General features: G+C 39.4%; 1 protein-coding gene across 1 annotated transcript in view; it reads left to right on the forward strand.

Annotated features, from left to right (window-relative positions):
* SYNPO2 (synaptopodin 2) overlaps positions 1 to 24,210 on the forward strand; it is a 236,604-nt gene extending 212,394 nt beyond the window's left edge. The window contains exon 5 of the mRNA XM_034959068.3: positions 23,512 to 24,210. Within this exon, the coding sequence (XP_034814959.2) occupies positions 23,512 to 23,598 (87 nt within the window). The 3' untranslated portion in view covers positions 23,599 to 24,210. The remainder of the gene's footprint in view (positions 1 to 23,511) is intronic.
* Positions 24,211 to 25,874: the final 1,664 nt, after the last annotated feature.

Raw genomic sequence — 25,874 nt, forward strand, 5'->3', positions numbered from 1 at the left:
ATGGCTGCATAGTATTCCATGGTGTATATGTGCCACATTTTCTTAATCCAGTCTATCATTGTTGGACATTTGGGTTGGTTCCAAGTCTTTGCTATTGTGAATAGAGCCACAATAAACATACATGTGCATGTGTCTTTATAGCAGCATGATTTATAATCCTTTGGGTATATACCCAGTAATGGGATGGCTGGGTCAAATGGTATTTCTAGTTCTAGATCCCTGAGGAATTGCCACACCGACTTCCACAATGGTTGAACTAGTTTACAGTCCCACCAACAGTGTAAAAGTGTTCCTATTTCTCCACATCCTCTCCAGCACCTGTTGTTTCCTGACATTTAATGATTGCCATTCTAACTGGTGTGAGATGGTATCTCATTGTGGTTTTGATTTGCATTTTTCTGATGGCCAGTGGTGGTGAGCATTTTTTCATGTGTTTTCTGGCTGCATAAATGTCTTCTTTTGAGAAGTGTCTGTTCATGTCCTTCACCCACTTTTTGATGGGGTTGTTTGTTTTCTTCTTGTAAATTTGTTTGAGTTCATTGTAGATTCTGGATATTAGCCCTTTGTCAGATGAGTAGGTTGCAAAAATTTTCTCCCATTTTGTAGGTTGCCTGTTCACTCTGATGGTAGTTTCTTTTGCTGTGCAGAAGCTCTTGAGTTTAATTAGACCCCATTTGTCAATTTTGTCTTTTGTTGCCATTGCTTTTGGTGTTTTAGACATGAAGTCCTTGCCCATGCCTATGTCCTGAATGGTAATGCCTAGGTTTTCTTCTAGGGTTTTTATGGTTTTAGGTCTAACATGTAAGTCTTTACTCCATCTTGAATTAATTTTCGTATAAGGTGTAAGGAAGGGATCCAGTTTCAGCTTTCTACATATGGCTAGCCAGTTTTCCCAGCACCATTTATTAAATAGGGAATCCTTTCCCCATTGCTTGTTTTTCTCAGGTTTGTCAAAGATCACATAGTTGTAGATATGCGGCATTATTTCTGAGGGCTCTGTTCTATTCCATTGGTCTATATCTCTGTTTTGGTACCAGTACCATGCTGTTTTGGTTACTGTAGCCTTGTAGTATAGTTTGAAGTCAGGTAGCGTGATGCCCCCAGTTTTGTTCTTTTGGCTTAGGATTGACTTGGTGATGCGGGCTCTTTTTTGGTGCCATATGAACTTTCAAGTAGTTTTTTCCAATTCTGTGAAGAAAGTCATTGGTAGCTTGATGCGGATGGCATTGAATCTATAAATTACCTTGGGCAGTATGGCCATTTTCACAATATTGATTCTTCCTGCCCATGAGCATGGAATGTTCTTCCATTTGTTTGTATCCTCTTTTATTTCATTGAGCAGTGGTTTGTAGTTCTCCTTGAAGAGGTCCTTCATGTCCCTTGTAAGGTGGATTCCTAGGTATTTTATTCTCTTTGAAGCAATTGTGAATGGGACTTCACTCATGATTTGGCTCTCTGTTTGTCTGTTATTGGTGTATAAGAATGCTTCTGATTTTTGTACATTGACTTTGTATCCTGAGACTTTGCTGAAATTGCTTATCAGCTTAAGGAGATTTTGGGCTGAGACAATGGGGTTTTCTAAATATACAATCATGTCATCTGCAAACAGGGACAATTTGACTTCCTCTTTTCCTAACTGAATACCCTTTATTTCCTTCTCTTGCCTAATTGCCCTGGCCAGAACTTCCAACACTATGTTGAGTAGGAGTGGTGAGAGAGGGCATCCCTGTCTTGTGCCAGTTTTCAAAGGGAATGCTTCCAGTTTTTGCCCATTCAGTATGATATTGGCTGTGGGTTTGTCATAGATAGCTCTTATTATTTCGAGATATGTCCCATCAATACCTAATATATTGACAGTTTTTAGCATGAAGGGTTGTTGAATTTTGTCAAAGGTCTTTTCTGCATCTATTGAGATAATGATGTGGTTTTTGTCTTTGGTTCTGTTTATATGCTGGATTACATTTATTGATTTGCGTATGTTGAACCAGTCTTGCATCCCAGGGATGAAGCCCACTTGATCATGGTGGATAAGCTTTTTGATGTGCTGCTGGATTCGGTTTGCCAGTATTTTATTGAGGATTTTTGCATCAATGTTCATCAAAGATATTGGTCTAAAATTCTCTTTTTTTGTTGTGTCTCTGCCAGGCTTTGGTATCAGAATGATGCTGGCCTCATAAAATCAGTTAGGGAGGATTCCCTCTTTTTCTATTGATTGGAATAGTTTCAGAAGGAATGGTACCAGTTCCTCCTTGTACCTCTGGTAGAATTCGGCTGTGAATCCATCTGGCCCTGGACTCTTTTTGGTTGGTAAGCTATTGATTATTGCCACAATTTCAGAGCCTGTTATTGGTGTATTCAGAGATTCAACTTCTTCCTGGTTTAGTCTTGGGAGAGCATATGTGTTGAGGAATTTATCCATTTCTTCTAGATTTTCTAGTGGTTATTTGCGTAGAGGTGTTTGTAGTATTCTCTGATGGTAGTTTGTATTTCTGTGGGATTGGTGGTGATATCCCCTTTATCATTTTTTATAGCGTCTATTTGATTCTTCTCTCTTTTTTTCTTTATTAGTCTTGCTAGCGGTCTGTCAATTTTGTTGATCCTTTCAAAAAGCAGCTCCTGGATTCATTAATTTTTTGAAGGGTTTTTTGTGTCTCTATTTCCTTCAGTTCTGCTCTGATTTTAGTTATTTCTTGCCTTCTGCTAGCTTTTGAATGTGTTTGCTCTTGCTTTTCTAGTTCTTTGAATTGTGATGTTAGGGTGTCAATTTTGGATCTTTCCTGCTTTCTCTTGTGGGCATTTAGTGCTATAAATTTCCCTCTACACACTGCTTTGAATGTGTCCCAGAGATTCTGCTACGTTCTGTCTTTGTTCTCATTGGTTTCAAAGAACATCTTTGTTTCTGCCTTCATTTTGTTATGTACCCAGTAGTCATTAAGGAGCGGGTTGTTCAGTTTCCATGTAGTTGAGCAGTTTTGAGTGCGTTTCTTAATCCTGAGTTCTAGTTTGATTGCACTGTGGTCTGAGAGACAGTTGGTTATAATTTCTGTTCTTTTACATTTGCTGAGGAGAGCTTTACTTCCAACTATGTGGTCAATTTTGGAATAGGTGTGGTGTGGTGCTGAAAAAAATGTATATTCTGCTGATTTGGGGTGGAGAGTTCTGTAGATGTCTATTAGGTCTGCTTGGTGCAGAGCTGAGTTCAATTCCTGGGTATCCTTGTTAACTTTCTGTCTCGTTGATCTGTCTAATGTTGACAGTGGGGTGTTAAAGTCTCCCATTATTATTATGTGGGAGTCTAAGTCTCTTTGTAGGTCACTCAGGACTTGCTTTATGAATCTGGGTGCTCCTGTATTGGGTGCATATATATTTAGGATAGTTAGCTCTTCTTGTTGAATTGATCCCTTTACAATTATGTAATGGCCTTCTTTGTCTCTTTTGATCTTTGTTGGTTTAAAGTCTGTTTTATCAGAGACTAGGATTGCAACCCCTGCCTTTTTTTGTTTTCCATTTGCTTGGTAGATCTTCCTCCATCCCTTTATTTTGAGCCTATGTGTGTCCCTGCACATGAGATGGGTTTCCTGAATAAGCACACTGATGGGTCTTGACTCTTTATCCAATTTGTCAGTCTGTGTCTTTTAATTGGAGCATTTAGCCCATTTACATTTAAGGTTAATATTGTTACGTGTGAATTTGATCCTGTCATTATGATGTTAGCTGGTTATTTTGCTCGTTAGTTGATGCAGTTTCTTCCTAGCCTTGATGGTCTTTACAATTTGGCATGATTTTGCAGTGGCTGGTACCGGTTGTTCCTTTCCGTGTTTAGTGCTTCCTTCAGGAGCTCTTGTAGGGCAGGCGTGGTGGTGACAAAATCTCTCAGTATTTGCTTGTCTGTAAAGTATTTTATTTCTCCTTCACTTAGGAAGCTTAGTTTGGCTGGATATGAAATTCTGGGTTGAAAATTATTTTCTTTAAGCATGTTGAATACTGGCCCCCACTCTCTTCTGGCTTGTAGAGTTTCTGCCGAGAGATCCGCTGTTAATCTGATGGGCTTCCCTTTGTGGGTAACCCCACCTTTCTCTCTGGCTGCCCTTAACATTTTTTCCTTCATTTCACCTTTGGTGAATCTGACAATTATGTGTCTTGGAGTTGCTCTTCTCGAGGAGTATCTTTGTGGCGTTCTCTGTATTTCCTGAAACTGAATGTTGGTCTGCCTTGCTAGATTGGGGAAGTTCTCCTGGATAATATCCTGCAGAGTGTTTTCCAACTTGGTTCCATTCTCCCCGTCACTTTCAGGTACACCAATCAGACGTAGATTTGGTCTTTTCACATAGTCCCATATTTCTTGGAGGCTTTGTTCGTTTCTTTTTATTCTTTTTTCTCTGAACTTCCCTTCTTGCTTCATTTCATTCATTTCATCTTCCATCACTGATACCCTTTCTTCCAGTTGATCGCATTGGCTCCTGAGGCTTCTGCATTCCTCAGGTAGTTCTCGAGCCTTGGCTTTCAGCTCCATCAGCTCCTTTAAGCACTTCTCTGCATTGGTTATTCTAGTTATACATTTGTCTAAATTTTTTTCAAAGTTTTTAACTTCTTTGCCTTTGGTTTGAATTTCCTCCTGTAGCTCGGAGTAGTTTGATGGTCTGAAGTCTTCTTCTCTCAACTCGTCAAAGTCATTCTCCGTCCACCTTTGTTCTGTTGCTGGTGAGGAACTGCTTTCCTTTGGAGGAGGAGAGGCACTCTGCTTTTTAGAGTTTCCAGTTTTTCTGCTCTGTTTTTTCCCCATCTTTGTGGTTTTATCTACTTTTGGTCCTTGATGATGGTGATGTACAATTGGGTTTTTGGTGTGGATGTCCTTTCTGTTTGTTAGTTTTCCTTCTAACAGACAGGACCCTCAGCTGCAGGTCTGTTGGAGTTTGCTAGAGGTCCACTCCAGACCCTGTTTGCCTGGGTACCCGCAGCGGTGGCTGCAGAACAGGAGATTTTCGTGAACCGCGAATGCTGCTGTCTGATCATTCCTCTGGAAGTTTTGTCTCAGAGAAGTACCCGGCCGTGTGAGGTGTCAGTCTGCCCCTACTCGGAGGTGCCTCCCAGTCAGGCTGCTCGGGGGTCAGGGGTCAGGGACCCACTTGAGGAGGCAGTCTGCCCGTTCTCAGATCTCCAGCTACATGCTGGGAGAACCACTGCTCTCTTCAAAGCTGTCAGATACGGACATTTAAGTCTGCAGAGGTTACTGCTGTCTTTTTGTTTGTCTGTGCCCTGCTCCCAGAGGTGGAGCCTACAGAGGCAGGAAGGCCTCCTTGAGCTGTGGTGGGCTCCACCCAGTTCGAGCTTCCCTGCTGCTTTGTTTACCTAAGCAAGCCTGGGCAATGGCGGGCGCCCCTCCCCCAGACTGGCTGCTGCCTTGCAGTTTGATCTCAGACTGCTGTGCTAGCAATCAGCGAGACTCCGTGGGCGTAGGACCCTCCCAGCCAGGTGTGGGATATAGTCTCCTGGTGCGCCTTTTTTTAAGCCGGTCAGAAAAGTGCAGTATTAGGGTGGGAGTGACCCGATTTTCCAGGTGCCGTCTGTGGCCCCTTTCTTTGACTAGGAAAGGGAACTCCCTGATCCCTTGCACTTCCCGAGTGAGGTAATGCCTCGCCCTGCTTTGGCTGGCACACGGTGCGCTGCACCCACTGTCCTGTGCCTACTGTCTGGCACTCCCTAGTGAGATGAACTCGGTACCTCAGATGGAAATGCAGAAATCACCCGTCTTCTGCGTCGCTCACGCTGGGAGCTGTAGACCGGAGCTGTTCCTATTCGGCCATCTTGGCTCCACCTATCACATATGTGTCAAAAAATATTTTTTTAAAGACTGGTACTTGAAAACTTTACTTTAAGAATGAGGCTGGGTGCGTGGCTCACACCTGTAATTCTAGCACTTTGGGAGGCCGAGGTGGGTGGATCACTTGAGGTCAGGAATTCAAGACCAGCCTGGCCAACATGGTGAAACCCCCTCTCTATTAAAAACATAAAAATTAGCGAGGCATGGTGGTGTGCACCTGTAATCCCAGCTATTCAGGAGGCTGAGGCACAAAAATCACTTGAACCCAGGAGGTAGAGGTTGCAGTGAACCAAGGTCACACCACTGCCCTCCAGACTGCGGTAGAGTGAGACTGTTGAAAAAAAAAAAGAAAAAGAACGAAGAGTGTTTTAAAGATTTAAATGAGTTAAGAGTACTAGACTACCTTAAGATGCTAATGCTATATAAAGAGCCTGTTTTTTCTAAGGAATCCTAGTGCTTACTAAACAATAAACTTCAAAACATACTGAGAGGTAGGTGGTGTCATCTGCATACAGCGCCAACAGGCAGCCCCAGGCAAGGAGAGTTCAATTCCCTTGCTTGTCTCCCAGGAAGACAGCAACAGAAATACCTGAAGATTAGTCAGTGTTTCCCTAGTCCACATAATAACAGAAGCATTTAGCAGAAAATGCTCCTTCTCTGCAGTTTTGGAAAATCACAAGATCTGTGACTTCTCAAATTTAACGGAACAGTACTTACCATGAAGGGGCGTTTCATTTTTTATAGCCCTATAAAACATGACAGCTTATATTTTTAGAAAGGATCTGGCAATTTCCTCCCTCCCCCAATAAAAATCAAGTAATTTTATGAAGGGCATTTAAGGAGGAAATGCCTCCAATGTATCTTGCTCTGATACACTTTTTCTCTCTCTAAAGTTGTAGTAAAGATTTGCTATATTGTACTTTTCTTCTCCTTGACTTTTCTGTCCCCCTTCTCCATAAACTTTACTCCCACCACTGTCCAAGAGGAAAAAGCTTCACTAACTCCTCAAAATGTCACAATTTATTTGTCTTACTGAAAGTCTGAAGAGGCTTTATAAAATAAGGCAGTATTGTCTCATCATGATAATTTTAATAAGCATGAGGTTTGCTCTAAATTACCAAACAAAGTATAACAGGTTATATGTAAGGAAAGGCACAATCTTATTTTAGGCTAAATTCCCCCTGAAGAAGCTTGTCTATAGTACTATGAACATATAGAGATAGAGATAGGATTTCCTGCTTAGTCTTTTCTTTCTTTCTTTTTTTTTTTTTTTGGATGTGGGCAAACCTCATTTTAATTGCAAAAGACTTAATTTACAGCACATTCAATAATGAACCAACAGGAGAGTTGCTGACTTTGGAACATATGAATATATAAAAATTCCTTGCAATTCAGGTAGTCAAGATAAAAAGTGCATACAAGGAAAGCAATCCTCATTTTTCTGAAAATGTTTACATTTTAAAAGGTGAGTAGACATACTTGGAAGTTCAAAGCAGTAGGATGTAGCTTGCAAGGAAAGGAAAACCCTTTTCCATGTTGTTAGGGAAAAGTATATCAAATATATCCCAATTCCACTTGATAAAGTCAGTTGGATGACCTCCTTGAACCAAGCTAGGGCAGAACACTTAGTAAAAGTGGGCCCTGGGTGGGGATGCAAATCCAGGAGAAGAGGGGCACCAGATCCCATGCAGTGCCAAACACATCCATTCCACCCTCTAACACATACGAGGCACATCGCCCCATGTCCCTGGACACAAGATCCACGAGAACAGTCAGCAGATGATCACTGCTCCCATGGTCTGGTGCTTTCTAATGGTCTTAATACAGGCCATGGAGAAAATCCTTTACTACCAAACGCAAACTGTCATTGAACTTAAGTCATAAAGGATGTTGTGGGGGAAATTCTTGTAACACATACATAGGGACTTCTATTTACCTAATTAGAACAATGATTACACAATTGACATTCCTGTTTCCATAAGGTTTTATTCTCTATGCTGGAATGGCTGAAGGAAAAGTTGTCTATTTTTGGTTTTATTTTACATTTTCAAAAGAGAGGGAACAAAGAGAAAAATGCCCAACTTTGGGGCCCAGCAGGTACAAAAGCAGACTTCTCTGACTCTAGATCCATCAGATTTGGGGGATGTTTCACTGCCTAGGGAAGGTTAGTGAAGCCCGTTATATCCCCAATCCTACAGGAAGAATTCTGCAGTTAATCTATCACAGTGTTCTAGCAAACCTGCTTAGCCTTTTCTCAGCATCACCTTTTCTAGAAAAAAATATTGATTTGGATACTTGAGCTATAAGTGTAATCTTCAGGGGTAGTTGTTCAACGCAGAGTGCATGTGTCAGGAAGTAAAGGGCCATCCTTGGTACTGCCCCTGCCCCCACTTGGATGAAGCAATCATTGTTGAAACAACGTAGAAAACCAAATCACAGTATTCTGCAGAAGCTTTGCAGCACCTAGAGCTGATCCTCGACCTGTCAGGACTAGCCTCATTTTAAGAGGTTGGCTTGGTAGTTTTTCTTGTTGATCTACATGTCATTCATACCACAGCTTTCTGCCAGACCAGTACATAGGACAGAGAACAATAATAGTTTAAAAATAAATAAAAGGGGTATATTTTTTCCATAACTTTTTATTATTTGGACCTTTATGGCAATTAGATGCCTCTTTATCCTTGAATTCAAAAGTTCTCTCTCTCTGGTTTTATCTACAGTAACTATGGCTATGATAAGTAGCAATACAAAATGTCTATGATTTATTGAAGTTGATGCTTAATAAAAGGCTGATGAAAGGAAAAAGAATACTAATTTTGTGATAAAACCACCAAAACTCAATGCCCAGCTAAGATAAACCCCATGTTCAGCATGAACTTGATAAAGAAAATCACAAAAAAGAGTGGCAGAAATTTCATGTCCGGCAGTGTTCTCTGGTTGTGATGTTTAAAATTTTCATATTTCGAATGAAACTCAACTGGTTCTTCTACAATACATTTGAATAAGCAATGTATCTGAATTTCTCATTTTGTATACAAAGGAAGACTGAGAAATGAATAAGAATTAACTGTTCAAGTTCCAAAATGCTATCATGTAGGAAAAAGCAGATTTTTAGGAACAGATAGGAACAGATTTTATAGATACTTTGCCCGAGGAGGTTGCAAACAAACAATACATTTAGCTTTCACTTTTTAAAGTATGAATAAATATTTTTTCTCAAAAATAAGTCTTATATGAATTTGTAACATGTTTCTATTTTATCATTACCCTGCTATAGAATTGTCTTAGTCTGTTCCTGCTGCTATAACAGAATACCTCGATTATCTATGAAGAACAGAAATATGTTTTCTGAGTTCTGGAGTTGGAGTCCAAGATCAAGGCACTAGGAAACTTGGTATCTCACAAGAGCTGCACTCTGCTTCCAATATGGCACCTCTAGCTGCATCCACACATGGCAGAAAGAATGGAAGAGTTGAACTCACCTCTTCAGGCCTTCTTATAAAACACGAATCCCATCAATGAGGGTGAACCCTCATCACTTCCTAAGGCTAATCACTTCCTAAAGGCTCCACCTCTTAATATTGTTACATTGGGGATTAAGTTTCACGTGAATTTTGGAGGGGACAAACTTCCAAATCAAAGCAATGGAACAATTTAAGAATTATTCTTAAAACAAAACACATTTAAAAATAACTAATACAAATATATAGTTAGATAAAAGAAATAAGATGTAGTGTTAGATCAATAGGGTGGCTATATTTACAACAATCTATTGTACTTTTCAAAATAGCTGGAGAGAATAGTTTGAATGTTTCAAGCAAAACGAAATGACAAATATTTAAGGTGATAAATATGCAAAGTACACTGATTCGATCTTTAAAAATTATTTGAATGTATTATCACATGTACCCCAAAACTATGTGCATCTATCATGCATCATTAAAAAAACTTTTAAAAAATTTAAAAATAGTCATTCCAGAATTAAAAAAAGGTGTGGGGTACAGTGAGGAGTTCTGAGGAAGACTGAATTTTAGCCATAAGTATAAAACAAATGTTTTTACTAACATGAAAAGATTGATATTTATTTCACAAATATTTAAATAAAATATGTGTATTGCATTCACTGCAAAAATTTCTCTTCAGTCATAAATTACCCCAATTTAACATTTTCTCTAAGTTATTATCATTTGAGGTTATCAATGGCAAGATTTTATTTTAATCCAAGAAAATTGGAGTTTTTGTCAGTATATTTAAAGTTCACCAGGTAAAGCTCATGATGATTTTTAATTTCTCTGACAAAGGGAAACATGCAATTTCATCAGCATGAGTGGTCAGCAGATATAATAACATTAATTGTTTCTGTTTCTGCCCTCGACTTTTTAACAGAGAATACCAAATTCTACTTTTGCATTGATGTACTACTAAAATTAATTTTTAATAAGACTTTATAACAAATCCATCCAATCTCAGTCAGCTTTGACTAAACAAGATACAATTTTCACAATTCTTTTGCAACTCCATTAATTTGTTTTCACTTAGGCAATTAAGCAATTTGTATGAATTCAAAAAACCATTTTGGTAAGTTTCTATTTTTCTGAGAGTTTTATGAATACTTAATTTGTTTGAGTGCTCATTTACTCCTAAGCCAATTTGGGTATTTTAGTTTTGTAATGCCATTGAATGTAGAAAAATATCATGTATACCTATCATACAAACGTAGATATATACATGTACACATACATAAACATACAGACAGATGCAACCAGATCTTATGGCATTTTATTTTAAAAATTTTAGTCACGGAATAAATAACAGATGGTGATGAGAATACAGAGAAAAGGGAACACTTATACACTATTGGTGGGAATGTAAGTTAGTACAGTCAGTATGAAAAACAGTATGGAGTTTACTCATAAAATGAAAACTGGAACTACCGTAAGATCCAGCCAATCCCACTGCTGGGTCTGTAGCCCAAAGAAAGGAAATCAGTACATAGAAGAGCTAACTGTACTCCCATGTTCATTGCAGCATTATTTACAGTAGCCAAGAAATGACATTAACCTAAGTTTCATCAAAGGATGACTAAATAAAGACAATGCTGTATATATACACAATGTAGTACTATTATTCAGCTGTTAAAAATAATCCTTTCATTTGTAGCAACATGGATGAGCCTAGAAGACATTATGTTAAATGAAATAACCCAGGCACAGAAAGAAAAATTTTGCAAGTTCTCACGGATATGTAGGAGCTAAAGAAAAAGTTGATCTCTTGGAGGTACGGAATAAAATGGTGATTACCAGAAGTTGGGAAGGAAAAGGGGAAAAATTGTACAAAGCATGTGGTTAATGAGTACAAAAATACAGTTAGATAGAAAGAATAAATTCTAGTGTTCAATACCATAGTAGGGTGAATACAGGTATTAATAATTTATTGCATACTTCAAAATAGATAGAAGAGAATATCTAGAATGTTCTTAACACAAAGAAATACTAAATGAGGTGATGGATGTCCTAATTACTCCAAGTTGATCATTACACATTGTCAGCGTGTACAAAAATATCTCATGCACTCGGCTGGGAGCCAAGATGGCCGAATAGGAACAGCTCCAGTCTACAGCTCCCAGCGTGAGTGATGCAGAAGACGGGTGATTTCTGCATTTCCATCTGAGGTACTGGGTTCATCTCATTAGGGAGTGCCAGACAGTGGGTACAGGACAGTGGGTGCAGCGCACTCTGTGCGAGCCGAAGCAGGGCGAAGCATTGCCTCACTTGGGAAGCACAAGGGGTCAGGGAGTTCCCTTTCCTAGTCAAAGAAAGGGGTGACAGACAGCACCTGGAAAATCGGATCACTCCTACCCTAATACTGTGCTTTTCCAATGGGCTTTAAAAACGGCACACCAGGAGATTATATCCCACACCTGGCTCAGAGGGTCCTATGCCCACGGAGTCTCACCGATTGCTAGCACAGCAGTCTGAGATCAAACTGCAAGGCGGCAGTGAGTCTGGGGGAGGGGGGCCCGCCATTGCCCAGGCTTGCTTAGGTAAACAAAGCAGCAGGGAAGCTCGAACTGGGTGGAGCCCACCACAGCTCAAGGAGGCCTTCCTGCCTCTGTAGGCTCCACCTCTGGGAGCAGGGCACAGACAAACAAAAAGACAGCAGTAACCTCTGCAGACTTAAATGTCCGTATCTGACAGCTTTGAAGAGAGCAGTGGTTCTCCCAGCATGTAGCTGGAGATCTGAGAACGGGCAGACTGCCTCCTCAAGTGGGTCCCTGACCCCTGACCCCCGAGCAGCCTGACTGGGAGGCACCCCCGAGTAGGGGCAGACTGACACCTCACACGGCCGGGTACTTCTCTGAGACAAAACTTCCAGAGGAATGATCAGACAGCAGCATTCGTGGTTCATGAAAATCTCCTGTTCTGCAGCCACCGCTGCGGGTACCCAGGCAAACAGGGTCTGGAGTGGACCTCTAGCAAACTCCAACAGACCTGCAGCTGAGGGTCCTGTCTGTTAGAAGGAAAACTAACAAACAGAAAGGACATCCACACCAAAAACCCAACTGTACATCACCATCATCAAGGACCAAAAGTAGATAAAACCACAAAGATGGGGAAAAAACAGAGCAGAAAAACTGGAAACTCTAAAAAGCAGAGCGCCTCTCCTCCTCCAAAGGAAAGCAGTTCCTCACCAGCAACGGAACAAAGCTGGATGGAGAATGACTTTGACGAGTTGAGAGAAGAAGGCTTCAGATGATCAAACTACTCCGAGCTACAGGAGGAAATTCAAACCAAAGGCAAAGAAGTTAAAAACTTTGAAAAAAATTTAGACAAATGTATAACTAGAATAACCAATGCAGAGAAGTGCTTAAAGGAGCTGATGGAGCTGAACACCAAGGCTCGAGAACTACCTGAGGAATGCAGAAGCCTCAGGAGCCGATGTGATCAACTGGAAGAAAGGGTATCAGTGATGGAAGATGAAATGAATGAAATGAAGCAAGAAGGGAAGTTCAGAGAAAAAAGAATAAAAAGAAACGAACAAAGCCTCCAAGAAATATGGGACTATGTGAAAAGACCAAATCTACGTCTGATTGGTGTACCTGAAAGTGACGGGGAGAATGGAACCAAGTTGGAAAACACTCTGCAGGATATTATCCAGGAGAACTTCCCCAATCTAGCAAGGCAGACCAACATTCAGTTTCAGGAAATACAGAGAACGCCACAAAGATACTCCTCGAGAAGAGCAACTCCAAGACACATAATTGTCAGATTCACCAAAGGTGAAATGAAGGAAAAAATGTTAAGGGCAGCCAGAGAGAAAGGTGGGGTTACCCACAAAGGGAAGCCCATCAGATTAACAGCGGATCTCTCGGCAGAAACTCTACAAGCCAGAAGAGAGTGGGGGCCAGTATTCAACATGCTTAAAGAAAATAATTTTCAACCCAGAATTTCATATCCAGCCAAACTAAGCTTCCTAAGTGAAGGAGAAATAAAATACTTTACAGACAAGCAAATACTGAGAGATTTTGTCACCACCACGCCTGCCCTACAAGAGCTCCTGAAGGAAGCACTAAACACGGAAAGGAACAACCGGTACCAGCCACTGCAAAATCATGCCAAATTGTAAAGACCATCAAGGCTAGGAAGAAACTGCATCAACTAACGAGCAAAATAACCAGCTAACATCATAATGACAGGATCAAATTCACACATAACAATACTAACCTTAAATGTAAATGGGCTAAATGCTCCAATTAAAAGACACAGACTGACAAATTGGATAAAGAGTCAAGACCCATCAGTGTGCTTATTCAGGAAACCCATCTCATGTGCAGGGACACACATAGGCTCAAAATAAAGGGATGGAGGAAGATCTACCAAGCAAATGGAAAACAAAAAAAGGCAGGGGTTGCAATCCTAGTCTCTGATAAAACAGACTTTAAACCAACAAAGATCAAAAGAGACAAAGAAGGCCATTACATAATTGTAAAGGGATCAATTCAACAAGAAGAGCTAACTATCCTAAATATATATGCACCCAATACAGGAGCACCGAGATTCATAAAGCAAGTCCTGAGTGACCTACAAAGAGAATTAGACTCCCACACAATAATAATGGGAGACTTTCACACCCCACTGTCAACATTAGACAGATCAACGAGACAGAAAGTTAACAAGGATACCCAGGAATTGAACTCAGCTCTGCACCAAGCAGACCTAATAGACATCTACAGAACTCTCCACCCCAAATCAGCAGAATATACATTTTTTTCAGCACCACACCACACCTATTCCAAAATTGACCACATAGTTGGAAGTAAAGCTCTCCTCAGCAAATGTAAAAGAACAGAAATTATAACCAACTGTCTCTCAGACCACAGTGCAATCAAACTAGAACTCAGGATTAAGAAACGCACTCAAAACTGCTCAACTACATGGAAACTGAACAACCCGCTCCTTAATGACTACTGGGTACATAACAAAATGAAGGCAGAAACAAAGATGTTCTTTGAAACCAATGAGAACAAAGACAGAACGTAGCAGAATCTCTGGGACACATTCAAAGCAGTGTGTAGAGGGAAATTTATAGCACTAAATGCCCACAAGAGAAAGCAGGAAAGATCCAAAATTGACACCCTAACATCACAATTCAAAGAACTAGAAAAGCAAGAGCAAACACATTCAAAAGCTAGCAGAAGGCAAGAAATAACTAAAATCAGAGCAGAACTGAAGGAAATAGAGACACAAAAAACCCTTCAAAAAATTAATGAATCCAGGAGCTGCTTTTTGAAAGGATCAACAAAATTGACAGACCGCTAGCAAGACTAATAAAGAAAAAAAGAGAGAAGAATCAAATAGACGCTATAAAAAATGATAAAGGGGATATCACCACCAATCCCACAGAAATACAAACTACCATCAGAGAATACTACAAACACCTCTACGCAAATAACCACTAGAAAATCTAGAAGAAATGGATAAATTCCTCAAAACATACACCCTTCCAAGACTAAACCAGGAAGAAGTTGAATCTCTGAATACACCAACAACAGGCTCTGAAATTGTGGCAATAATCAATAGCTTACCAACCAAAAAGAGTCCAGGGCCAGATGGATTCACAGCCGAATTCTACCAGAGGTACAAGGAGGAACTGGTACCATTCCTTCTGAAACTATTCCAATCAATAGAAAAAGAGGGAATCCTCCCTAACTGATTTTATGAGGCCAGCATCATCATGATACCAAAGCCTGGCAGAGACACAACAAAAAAAGAGAATTTTAGACCAATATCCTTGATGAACATTGATGCAAAAATCCTCAATAAAATACTGGCAAACCGAATCCAGCAGCACATCAAAAAGCTTATCCACCATGATCAAGTGGGCTTCATCCCTGGGATGCAAGACTGGTTCAACATACGCAAATCAATAAATGTAATCCAGCATATAAACAGAACCAAAGACAAAAACCACATGATTATCTCAATAGACGCAGAAAAGGCCTTTGACAAAATTCAACAACCCTTCATGCTAAAAACCGTCAATATATTAGGTATTGATGGGACGTATCTCAAAATAATAAGAGCTATCTATGACAAACCCACAGCCAATATCATACTGAATGGGCAAAAACTGGAAGCATTCCCTTTGAAAACTGGCACAAGACAGGGATGCCCTCTCTCACCACTCCTACTCAACATAGTGTTGGAAGTTCTGGCCAGGCCAATCAGGCAGGAGAAGGAAATAAAGGGTGTTCAATTACGAAATGAGGAAGTCAAATTGTCCCTGTTTGCAGATGACATGATTGTACATCTAGAAAACCCCATTGTCTCAGCCCCAAATCTCCTTAAGCTGATAAGCAACTTCAGCAAAGTCTCAGGATACAAAATCAATGTGCAAAAATCACAAGCATTCTTATACACCAATAACAGACAAACAGAGAGCCAAATCATGAGTGAAGTCCCATTCACAATTGCTTCAAAGAGAATAAAATACCTAGGAATCCACCTAACAAGGGACGTGAAGGACCTCTTCAAGGAGAACTACAAACCACTGCTCAATGAAATAAAAGAGGATACAAACAAATGGAAGAACATTCCATGCTCATGGGTTGGAAGAATCAATATTGTGAAAATGGCCATACTGCCCAAGGTAATTTATAGATTCAATGCCATCCCCATCAAGCTACCAATGACTTTCTTCACAGAATTGGAAAAAACTACTTGAAAGTTCATATAGAACCAAAAAAGAGCCCGCATCACCAAGTCAATCCTAAGCCAAAGAACAAAGCTGGAGGCATCATGCTACCTGACTTCAAACTATACTACAAGGCTACAGTAACTAAAACAACATGGTACTGGTACTAAAACAGAGATATAGATCAATGGAACAGAACAGAGCCCTCAGAAATAATGCCGCTTATCTACAACTGTCTGATCTTTGACAAACCTGAGAAAAACAAGCAATGGGGAAAGGATTCCCTATTTAATAAATGGTGCTGGGAAAACTGGCTAGCCATATGTAGAAAGCTGAAACTGGATCCCTTCCTTACACCTTATACAAAAATTAATTCAAGATGGATTAAAGACTTACATGTTAGACCTAAAACCATAAAAACCCTAGAAGAAAACCTAGGCATTACCATTCAGGACATAGGCATGGGCAAGGACTTCATGTCTAAAACACCAAAAGCAATGGCAACAAAAGCCAAAATTGACAAATGGGATCTAACTAAACTCAAGAGCTTCTGCACAGCAAAAGAAACTACCATCAGAGTGAACAGGCAACCTACAAAATGGGAGAAAATTTTCGCAATCTACTCATCGGACAAAGGGCTAATATCCAGAATCTACAATGAACTCAAACAAATTTACAAGAAAAAAACAAATAACCCCATCAAAATGTGGGCGAAGGGTATGAACAGACACTTCTCAAAAGAAGACATTTATGGAGCCAAAAAACACATGAAAAAATGCTCATCATCACTGGCCATCAGAAAAATGCAAATCAAAACCACAATGAGATACCATCTCACACCAGTTAGAATGGCAATCATTAAAAAGTCAGGAAACAACAGGTGCTGGAGAGGATGTGGAGAAACAGGAACACTTTTACACTGTTGGTGGGAATGTAAACTAGTTCAACCATTGTGGAAGTCAGTGTGGCAATTCCTCAGGGATCTAGAACTAGAAATACCATTTGACCCAGCCATCCCATTACTGGGTATATACCCAAAGGACTATAAATCATGATGCTATAAAGACACATGCACATGTATGTTTATTGTGGCTCTATTCACAATAGCAAAGACTTGGAACCAACCCAAATGTCCAACAATGATAGACTGGATTAAGAAAATGTGGCACATATACACCATGGAATACTATGCAGCCATAAAAAATGATGAGTTCATGTCCTTTGTAGGGACATGGATGAAACAGGAAATCATCATTCTCAGTAAAATATCACAAGGACAAAAAACAAAACACTGCATGTTCTCAGTCATAGGTGGGAATTGAACAATGAGAACACATGGACACAGGAAGGGGAACATCACACTCCGGGGACTGTTGTGGGGTGGGGGGAGTGGGGAGGGATAGCATTAGGAGATATAACTAATGCTAAATGACATGTTAATGCGTGCAGCACACCAGCATGGCACATGTATACATATGTAACAAACCTGCACATTGTGCACATGTACCCTAAAACTTAAAGTATAATAATAAGGAAATAAAATTTTAAAAAAGAACATAAAAAAATCTCATGCACTGCATAAATATGTACAATTATTATGTATCAATTGAAAAATGTAAAAATTTTAGTCATGAAGCAGTAAAACAAAGTAATAGAAACTCACTGGTTTATCTCTATATATTTAACCAAATTGTATTTCTGACAAAATGGCACAAGTCAAGCTTACCTATTCAATAAGGGCTAAAGCTTTTTACCAATATTTGTGGAGAAGGATTTAATTTTTTTTCATTTTCCCAGTTTCCCAATAGTTCCTTTTAAATTCTCTTTTCAACCTCAAGTACTTGCCTTTTAGGGAACCCTGAATCCCTTGAGAGTCCCCAGTGGAGGGTAGGGTGCCTAAAGTTCCAGTGACCAAGGAGCTGGAGTGGGAAGGGAAAGGTGCTGGCAGGAGTAGACATCGCTGGCAGAGCAGATTGTCAGCAGAGGTTCAAGAAGAGGGATTTCAGGTGACAGAGAAGTTCCCATGAGACCCAATACAAAGGACAGAGGAAACAGAATAGAGAGGTCTTACAGAGCTAGGAAAAGGACTTCCAGCTCATAGTCAGTGAATCATCCCCACTCAGGAAAAGAAAGCCAGGAAGAAGTGATTTCTAGCCCAGGGAATTGGGGAATAATTCCCACTCCCAAAAAGGAGGCAGGAAGAAGAGCTTCCAGCCCAAGAGATACTTTTCAAAAGAAGCGTGGGGACTGGAACCCAGCCCCAAAAAGTATACTTATACCTTTAGAATCAACATCTGTCCTTGCCAGCTTCAAGGAATGTTTGTCTGGAACAATGGTTCAGAAGTCTGAGTTACCAGCGAATCCTCAGTCAGTCAATAGAGAAGACAAAGGAAAGGCACACATTCAGTGTCCTAGGTGAGAGTCCTGGGGGTCCAATGATGAGTCTAATCCTATCTGAGTCACAGCACAATAACTGTTAAAGAGAAAATTACTTCATAATATTCTTTAAAGCAACTCAGGACCATTGCAATAGGTATAGGGACCATTGCAGTGGGGAAGTGCAGTGGGGAGAGAGAATGGGTTCAACCATGAATACAACATAGGCAAGTGGGAATTTATAGCCAAGGGGCAGTAAGAGGATGCTGGCTAAACCAACTAAATGGGATTCTTGATCAGACATCACCTTGGGGATGATGGAAGATAAAGAACCTGCTCATACCAAGTATGACCAGATATCAAGGATAAGCGTTCTTACTAAACTAACTTAGCAGGATTCTTTGCTAAAACTGGATTGTACAAGAAAGTATACAAATGGACCTAGCAGAAGACTCAGAAGCCTGACTAAAGTTTGGCCAAGCAAAGAATCTTTGACGTTAGTCATCAATTATTTACCTACTTGGCTTATGCAGTGTTTGATGTTAGGAGTACACTAGTGAATAAAATGTGACCTCTGTCCCCGGGGAGCTGACAGTTCTAGGGAGGGTACAATGTAAAGAGAGAAGAACAATGATGGGATTACACACAGAGTATTATGAGAACACAGCAAGAATAAAAGAAAAAATCCAAACTTTAATGTGGAAAGATTGGTGCATGAGGAGTGGAAGGATTCTCACAGCAGATTCCTGGAGTGATTTATGGCAGAGTCTTAGAGGCTGAGGAGTGGTAACTGGTAGAGGGTGAGAATAGCCTAGAGGCAGGCCATTCCAGACAGAAGGAACAGCACAGTGCTGGAATATTCCAGGCAGCTCTCTGTTAGTCTTGAATAATAAAGTGAGAATCAGAAAGCAGTGGATTTTTTTCCCCATAGGGCAGAGTAAACTTTTTCTTTAAAGAGCTAGATTGTAAACACTTTAGGCTTAAGGAACCTTTGAGTCTGAATTCAACTCTGCCTTTATAGTGCAAAGCAACCATGTCCAATATAAAAGTGAATGATCATGGCTCAATAAAACTTTATTCATAGACATTGAAATTGGAATTATATATTATTTGCACAAGTCATGGAATAGAATACTTGTTTTTTTTTTTCTAACCACTTAAAAACGTAAAAACCATTTGTAATTTGCTATCCATACAAAATAGTGTTTGACCAAATTTGGCTCATTGGCTATAGTTTTGCCTTTTCCTGCTATAAAGCAACCATGGGGCCATTAAAGGATTTTAAACAAGAAGTTGGCATGATCAAGCCTGTGTTGTAGGAAGTTCATTCTGGCAGCACTGAGGGAGATAGATTTGAAAGGGCAGGACAAGAGGAAGGCAGAACACACAGGCTGTCCAATCTTTCCACCTGGAAAGGCAGGCATAAGAACACTCTGTAGTAAATCAGTCAACACCAGAATATTCCAAAAGCATTCCTTCCCTCCCCATTACTGCCCACCATTCTCTGACACTGTGATTCTTCCTCTTATCTCATCATCCTCCCCATCTCAAACACACACTATCGCTGCCAGCTGCCACCTCTTTAAAATTCTTTCAACAGAGTAGAGAATAGACAGCGGTGCTGGGTGACCTCCAGCAGCATGCTTCCTTAGTTTCTGGGAAGACAGTGATGGCTTAGTGAGCACTGGGATGACCCGACCTTCCTCCAGGCCATCAATGAGTGCCAGAGATGTAGTTACAGTCTTTGGAACATTTATTTTCCAGTTGACAGAATAAGTATTTTTTTAAATTTTCATTTGGCAGATCAAGTCATGTAGTCTCAAAAAAAAGGAATGATTAGTTCCTTTTGCTGCAGGATAATCCAAGACTTTGCTAAATATCTTGAATCTTGATTCAAAAATATTTAAAATTAAATATGCCACAAAAATGCTTAGATATCAAAATTATTTTTTAAAGATTAGAACTAAAACAGGAATACCGTTGGTAAGTCCTCAAAACTCACAGACTACGAAAACAACAGACCATGTAATGAAATTCAGGAGGAATTTTAAAAGGCAGAATGAGAACAGGTTCTCTTTCCTTTCAATGTTGAGTTCTTTCTTCAAAGAATTAATTGCAGAGCTTTTTTCACTCACATCTGCTAGATTTAAGATGGCAATATTATCCTACCTTTGGCACAATGCCATTTTCAAACATTACTGTTGCTGTACTATAGAGTCCATCTTAAGCTTTTAAGGTACTTATGTATAGACCTGAACCAATCTTGTTCCAGACGTGGCCTGTGTTAACCTCCCTCCTCCTTTCCTGTTGTACAGACAGAGGTGAGGTCACTGTCAATTGAGGGGATAATTTTAGGTGGCACTATATTATTATCATCGTTCTGAAATTCTCCCAAAATGGAGAAACATAAAATGAAGGAGAACATAGTAATGCAAGACATATAATAACGTGTGCTTCTAAAAGAGTAAAACAGAAAAAGCCAGAGTTGACTACAATAGTAACTCATTCTAACAAAAGCAGCTCTGTAATCTGAGAATTGCCCATCTGTTATACCCACACAAATAGTAAAAGCCCAAGAATTATATAAAAATCTTTCAATTAATTATGTGTGAAAATCTATGACAAAAAACTTTACAACAATTTAATCATTATGGATTTCCAAAAACAAACAGAAATAATTGGAAAATGTGTCAGAAAACCCAGGCAATTCTTCCACATGTTCTTATGATCTACTCTAATTTCATCACATATGTCATTCCAAATGAAGCTTCCTAAATATGGCAAGGTGAAGATTTACACTGGAGACTTAGCTGTTGTTATATATTTTCATATAATTAACAAAAATCATATTCAAATAATCGAAGGAAAAGCTTAAGTAGAGATTTATTTGGCATAATTTACCTGAATTATTATTCTCTTTTACTGCATTCATCCAATCAATCATCAGGAATGCATTAAGTATTTTCTAGGTGTTAAGCACTTTCCTAGGTAGAAAGAGTGAAGATGATTATGATGATGATAATGATGATGAGATGATGATAACAATGATAGTGATGAGGACAGTGATGATAGATACCTTTATAGACACCCACAATTTAACAAACCCTATACTAAATAATTTAGCTCTGTTGTCTCATTTAGTCTCCTTAGCTTTTTGAGGCTGGTACTGCTATCCCCATTTTACAGATGAAGCAGCTGGGGCACAGAATGCATAAATAAGTGACAGGGTCATACCACTAGAAATTAGTACATATGGGATTTGAATTTGAACCTTTCTCCATAGTCTATATATGCTTGTCTATATATACATGATAGAAAGATATAGATGACATCTCTTCCCATGTCTGGGAAACTAGACAGATACATTTATAGCAAAAGAAAAATTCTAAGGCACGTAAGAGATCATCATGCTGAAAGGAATCACAGACATTATCTAGTCAAAACTCATTTTACAGAAAGGAAATGGAGATCTAGCTAGAACCAAATACCCAAGGTCTCCCAGTGGAGTGCAGAAATACTTTTCTCTACTCCTTGTACTACTACTCAACTCCAGGCCCTCATCATCTGTCACTTGAGCTATTACAACGGCATCTGGACCCCTGTCTCTCATTATATACAAAAAATAACTCAAGATGGATTAAAGACTTGAATGTAAGACCTGAAACTTCAAAATACCAGAAGAAAATACAGGAAAAACTCTTCTGCACATTGGCCCAGGTAAATAATTCATGACTAAGACCTCAAAAGCAAATGCAACAAAACAAAAAATAGACAAATGAGACCTATTAAACTAAAACATTTCTGCACAGCAAAAGAAATAATCAACAGAGTTAACAGACAACGTGTAGAATGGGAGCAAATATTTGCAAACTATGCATCTGACAAAGGAAGGACTAATATCCGGAATCTACAAGGAACTCAAACAACAACAAAACAAATAACCTCATCGAAAAGTGGAGAAAGGACATCTCAACAGACATTTTTCAAAAGAAGACATACAAATGTCCAGGAAGCATATCAAAAAATGCTCCGCGTAACTAATCATCAGAGAAATGCAAATTAAAACCACAATGAGATACTCTCTTACATCAGTCAGAATGGCTATTATTAGAAAGTCGAAAAACAGCAGATGTTGGTGAGGATGTGGAGAAAAGGGAATGCTTGTACACTGTTGGTAGGAATGTAAATTAATACAATGTCTATGGAAAATAGCATGGAGATTTCTCCTAGAACTAAAAATAGGTCTAACATTCAATCTACCAAGCAATACCGCTACTGGGGTATGTACTCAAAAGAAAAGAAATCATTATATCAAAAAGATACCTGCACCTGTATGTTTATCACAGCACTATTCATGATAGCAAAGATAAGGAATCAACCTAAGTGTCCATCAACAGATGATTAGATAAAGAAAATGTGAAATACATATACAAATATGTGTGTGTGTGTGTGTGTGTCTGTGTATGAATACTAATCAGCCATAAAAAAAGGCTGAAATTTTGTCTTTTGCAGTAAATGGTTGGAACTGGAGGCCATTCTCTTAAGTGAAATAACTCAGAAACAGAAAGTCAAATACTGCATGTTCTCACTCCCAAGTGGGAGCTAACTAATAGGTACACGTGGACATAAAGAGTGGAATAATAGACATTGGAGACAGAAGGGTGGGAGGGTGTGAGAGAGGTGAAGGATGAAAAATTACTTGCTGGATACAATGTACACTATTTGGGTGAGGGTTAAGCCCAGATCTCATTGCTATGTAATATATCCACGTAACAAAACGACATCTGTATCTTCTAAATATATTTTTAAAATTTAAAAATAAAAATAGCCCATCGATGTCTCCCTGCCTCCAATTTTATTCTTTTTTCTATAATAATTATATTTCTGAAACTTAGATCTGTTAATGTTGAACTACTTAAACTCTCAAAATTGTTTCCTTTTCCTTCCTGAAAAGCCCAGTACCGCCTTATCAAGCACAAGTCTATCTATCTTCCCAGCTCCCCTTTGAACCACTACTCCAACCAGCCAATCTATTTCCCCAATCCTACTGTTTATGTTTCCTTCTTTATATGTTTGAGCATGCTCTTCTGTCTGTCTAAAGTATTCTTTTCTTTTCCCAGCTTGTGACCCTGTTCATCCATCAAGAAGCAACTCAAGGGCCAGGTGCAGTGGCTGACACCTGTAATCCCAGCCCTTTGGGAGCCTGAGGCAGGTGGATCATATGAAGCCAGGAGTTCAAGACTAGCCTGGCCAACAGGGTGAAGCCCTGCCTCTAACAAAAATACAAACATTGGCTGGGCATGGTGATGCGCACCTGTGATCCCAGCTACTCAAGAGGCTGAGGCACGAGAGTTGCTCAAACCCAGGAAGCAGAGGTTGTAGTGAGCCAAGATCATGCCACTGCACTCCAGCCTGGGTGACAGAGCAAGATTCTGTCTCAAAAATAAATAAATAAATAAATAAATAAATAAATAAAATTTAAAAAGCAACTCAAATATCACTCATTAAAGTATTTCATTCTTTAAGCAGTTAGTCACTCCCTCCTCTGCATTTCCATAACACTTCATTTCTAGTCAATGTTAGAGATGACGACTTGCTCACCTTTTATTTTTCAACACCTAAAGAATACGTGAATGACTTATAGGAGGTCCGTAATACATGCTTATCGAATAGATGAATAAACTGAGAGTGCTATGGTTTCTTGATCTCCAAACCAATTTTGCCACAATAGACTTCATTCAGTCTTTTAGTTCTTCCAGCAAATATTTATTATGTTTATATTTTGTGCCAGGTACTCTGTTAGTCAAAAGGGTAACAGTGGTGAAAAGGTAGATAAGGTTTCTGCCCTCATGGAGGTGCTTGTAGCAAGAAATACAGATAATAAAAATAACAAATAAATAATAAGTTCCAGGAAAGTAATAAGCAGCGGATAAAAGAGAGAGTAAATAACAAAGGCCATCTTAGAAACAGCAATGGGAAAGAAACCCTTCTCCAAGCACTTAATATTTTAACTAAGATCTCAAGGTTAATATACTCAGCCTTGTAAGGAGTTGAGGAAGAATATTTCAGGCAGAGAGAACAGCAAGTCTTGTCGACAAGAAAGGGTTTGCTGTGGACAAGAAACAGAAAGGCTCACGTGGCCATGGCCCTAGCAGTTGATGGTGAAAAATTTGGCAACAAAAGGTTTGAGAAGCAGGCAAACTCACAGCTCTTGAGTGGCTTGGCATGCTTTGTAGGTTATAAGCAATTTGAATTTTGTCTTAAAAGCACTGGGATGTCAGAGGCTTCCTAGCTGGAAGTAAACTGCTTTGATCTATGCATTTAAAAATTGGGGCAATGAATTAAAGAAGGTCAAAGGCAAAAGCAGAAAGACCAGTTAGGAAGCTCCTGCAGAAGTCCAGGCAAACAGTGGTTAATGTGGAGTAATCAGAGATGGAACAAACACAGAGTTTAATCAAATTTGAGAGCTAGACTTAGCAGGCCTTGGAAATATATCTGGTGTGGGCTGTGGAAGAAACGGAGATGTTACCATTGACGTTTAGATTTTTATAATTTGAACCATTAGATGGATGGCATACTTTTTACTGAGATGAGAATGACCAAGGTAAGAAATACATTTAGGAGGGACTTAATAAATTAAGTATGGACATTTTAAGCTTTAATTGTGGAAAACCACTGCTACAGTAAAAGAACCACTAGATGGCAATAATAATAGTTAATTATTGGGAGTGCCTACCATGTGTCAGTCTTTTCTTACATATTAACTTCTTTAATCCCCGCAGTCATTCTATAAGGAAGTTACTACTGTAAACTCCATTTTACAGATAAGGAAAGTAAGGTACAGAATTGTCACCTTACCTCCCCAAGAGCTCACATTTGTATTAATAAGTGGAAGATTCAGGATTCAAATCCAGGCAGTCTGACTCCAGAGCCTGGCCTTTTAATCTGTGTACCACAAAAAATTAATAATTTGGTGCCAGGACAGTTATTAGACACTTCTCATTCATATATAAAACCAACAGGAAGCAAACATAGCTCTCCACACATTATATGACTGAACTTACTAAGCATTGGCTTTAATAAACGCCGATTCTGTGGCTGAAAGATCACTTTTCTTAACATTGATGCCATCACAGAACCACATTATGTACTGGGCTCCAAGTAGACAGCAAATAATATAATAAAGTCTGCTCTGCCTAAATATATATTGCTCCGCAGCGACTTGTCCCAGGGGAATTTTGATAGCTATTTAGCTCTCTTGCCTGGGGGCAATCACCTGCAGAAACCCACTTAATCCACAGTTATCACATCAGAAATGATGGATTGACTGTATAACGAAGCAGGCACTGGGATAGACATGGGAACTACAACTCTCTGCCTTCACAGAGCTTCCGAGTAGTGAAGGAGACAAAAAAAGTAAATGAAATAGCAAAATAAACTGTGATATGTACACATCCCAGGGGCACCCAGTCCTTTACAGAGA

Source organism: Pan paniscus, chromosome 3 (assembly GCF_029289425.2).
Source record: "Pan paniscus chromosome 3, NHGRI_mPanPan1-v2.0_pri, whole genome shotgun sequence".
Classification (NCBI taxonomy): domain Eukaryota; kingdom Metazoa; phylum Chordata; class Mammalia; order Primates; family Hominidae; genus Pan; species Pan paniscus.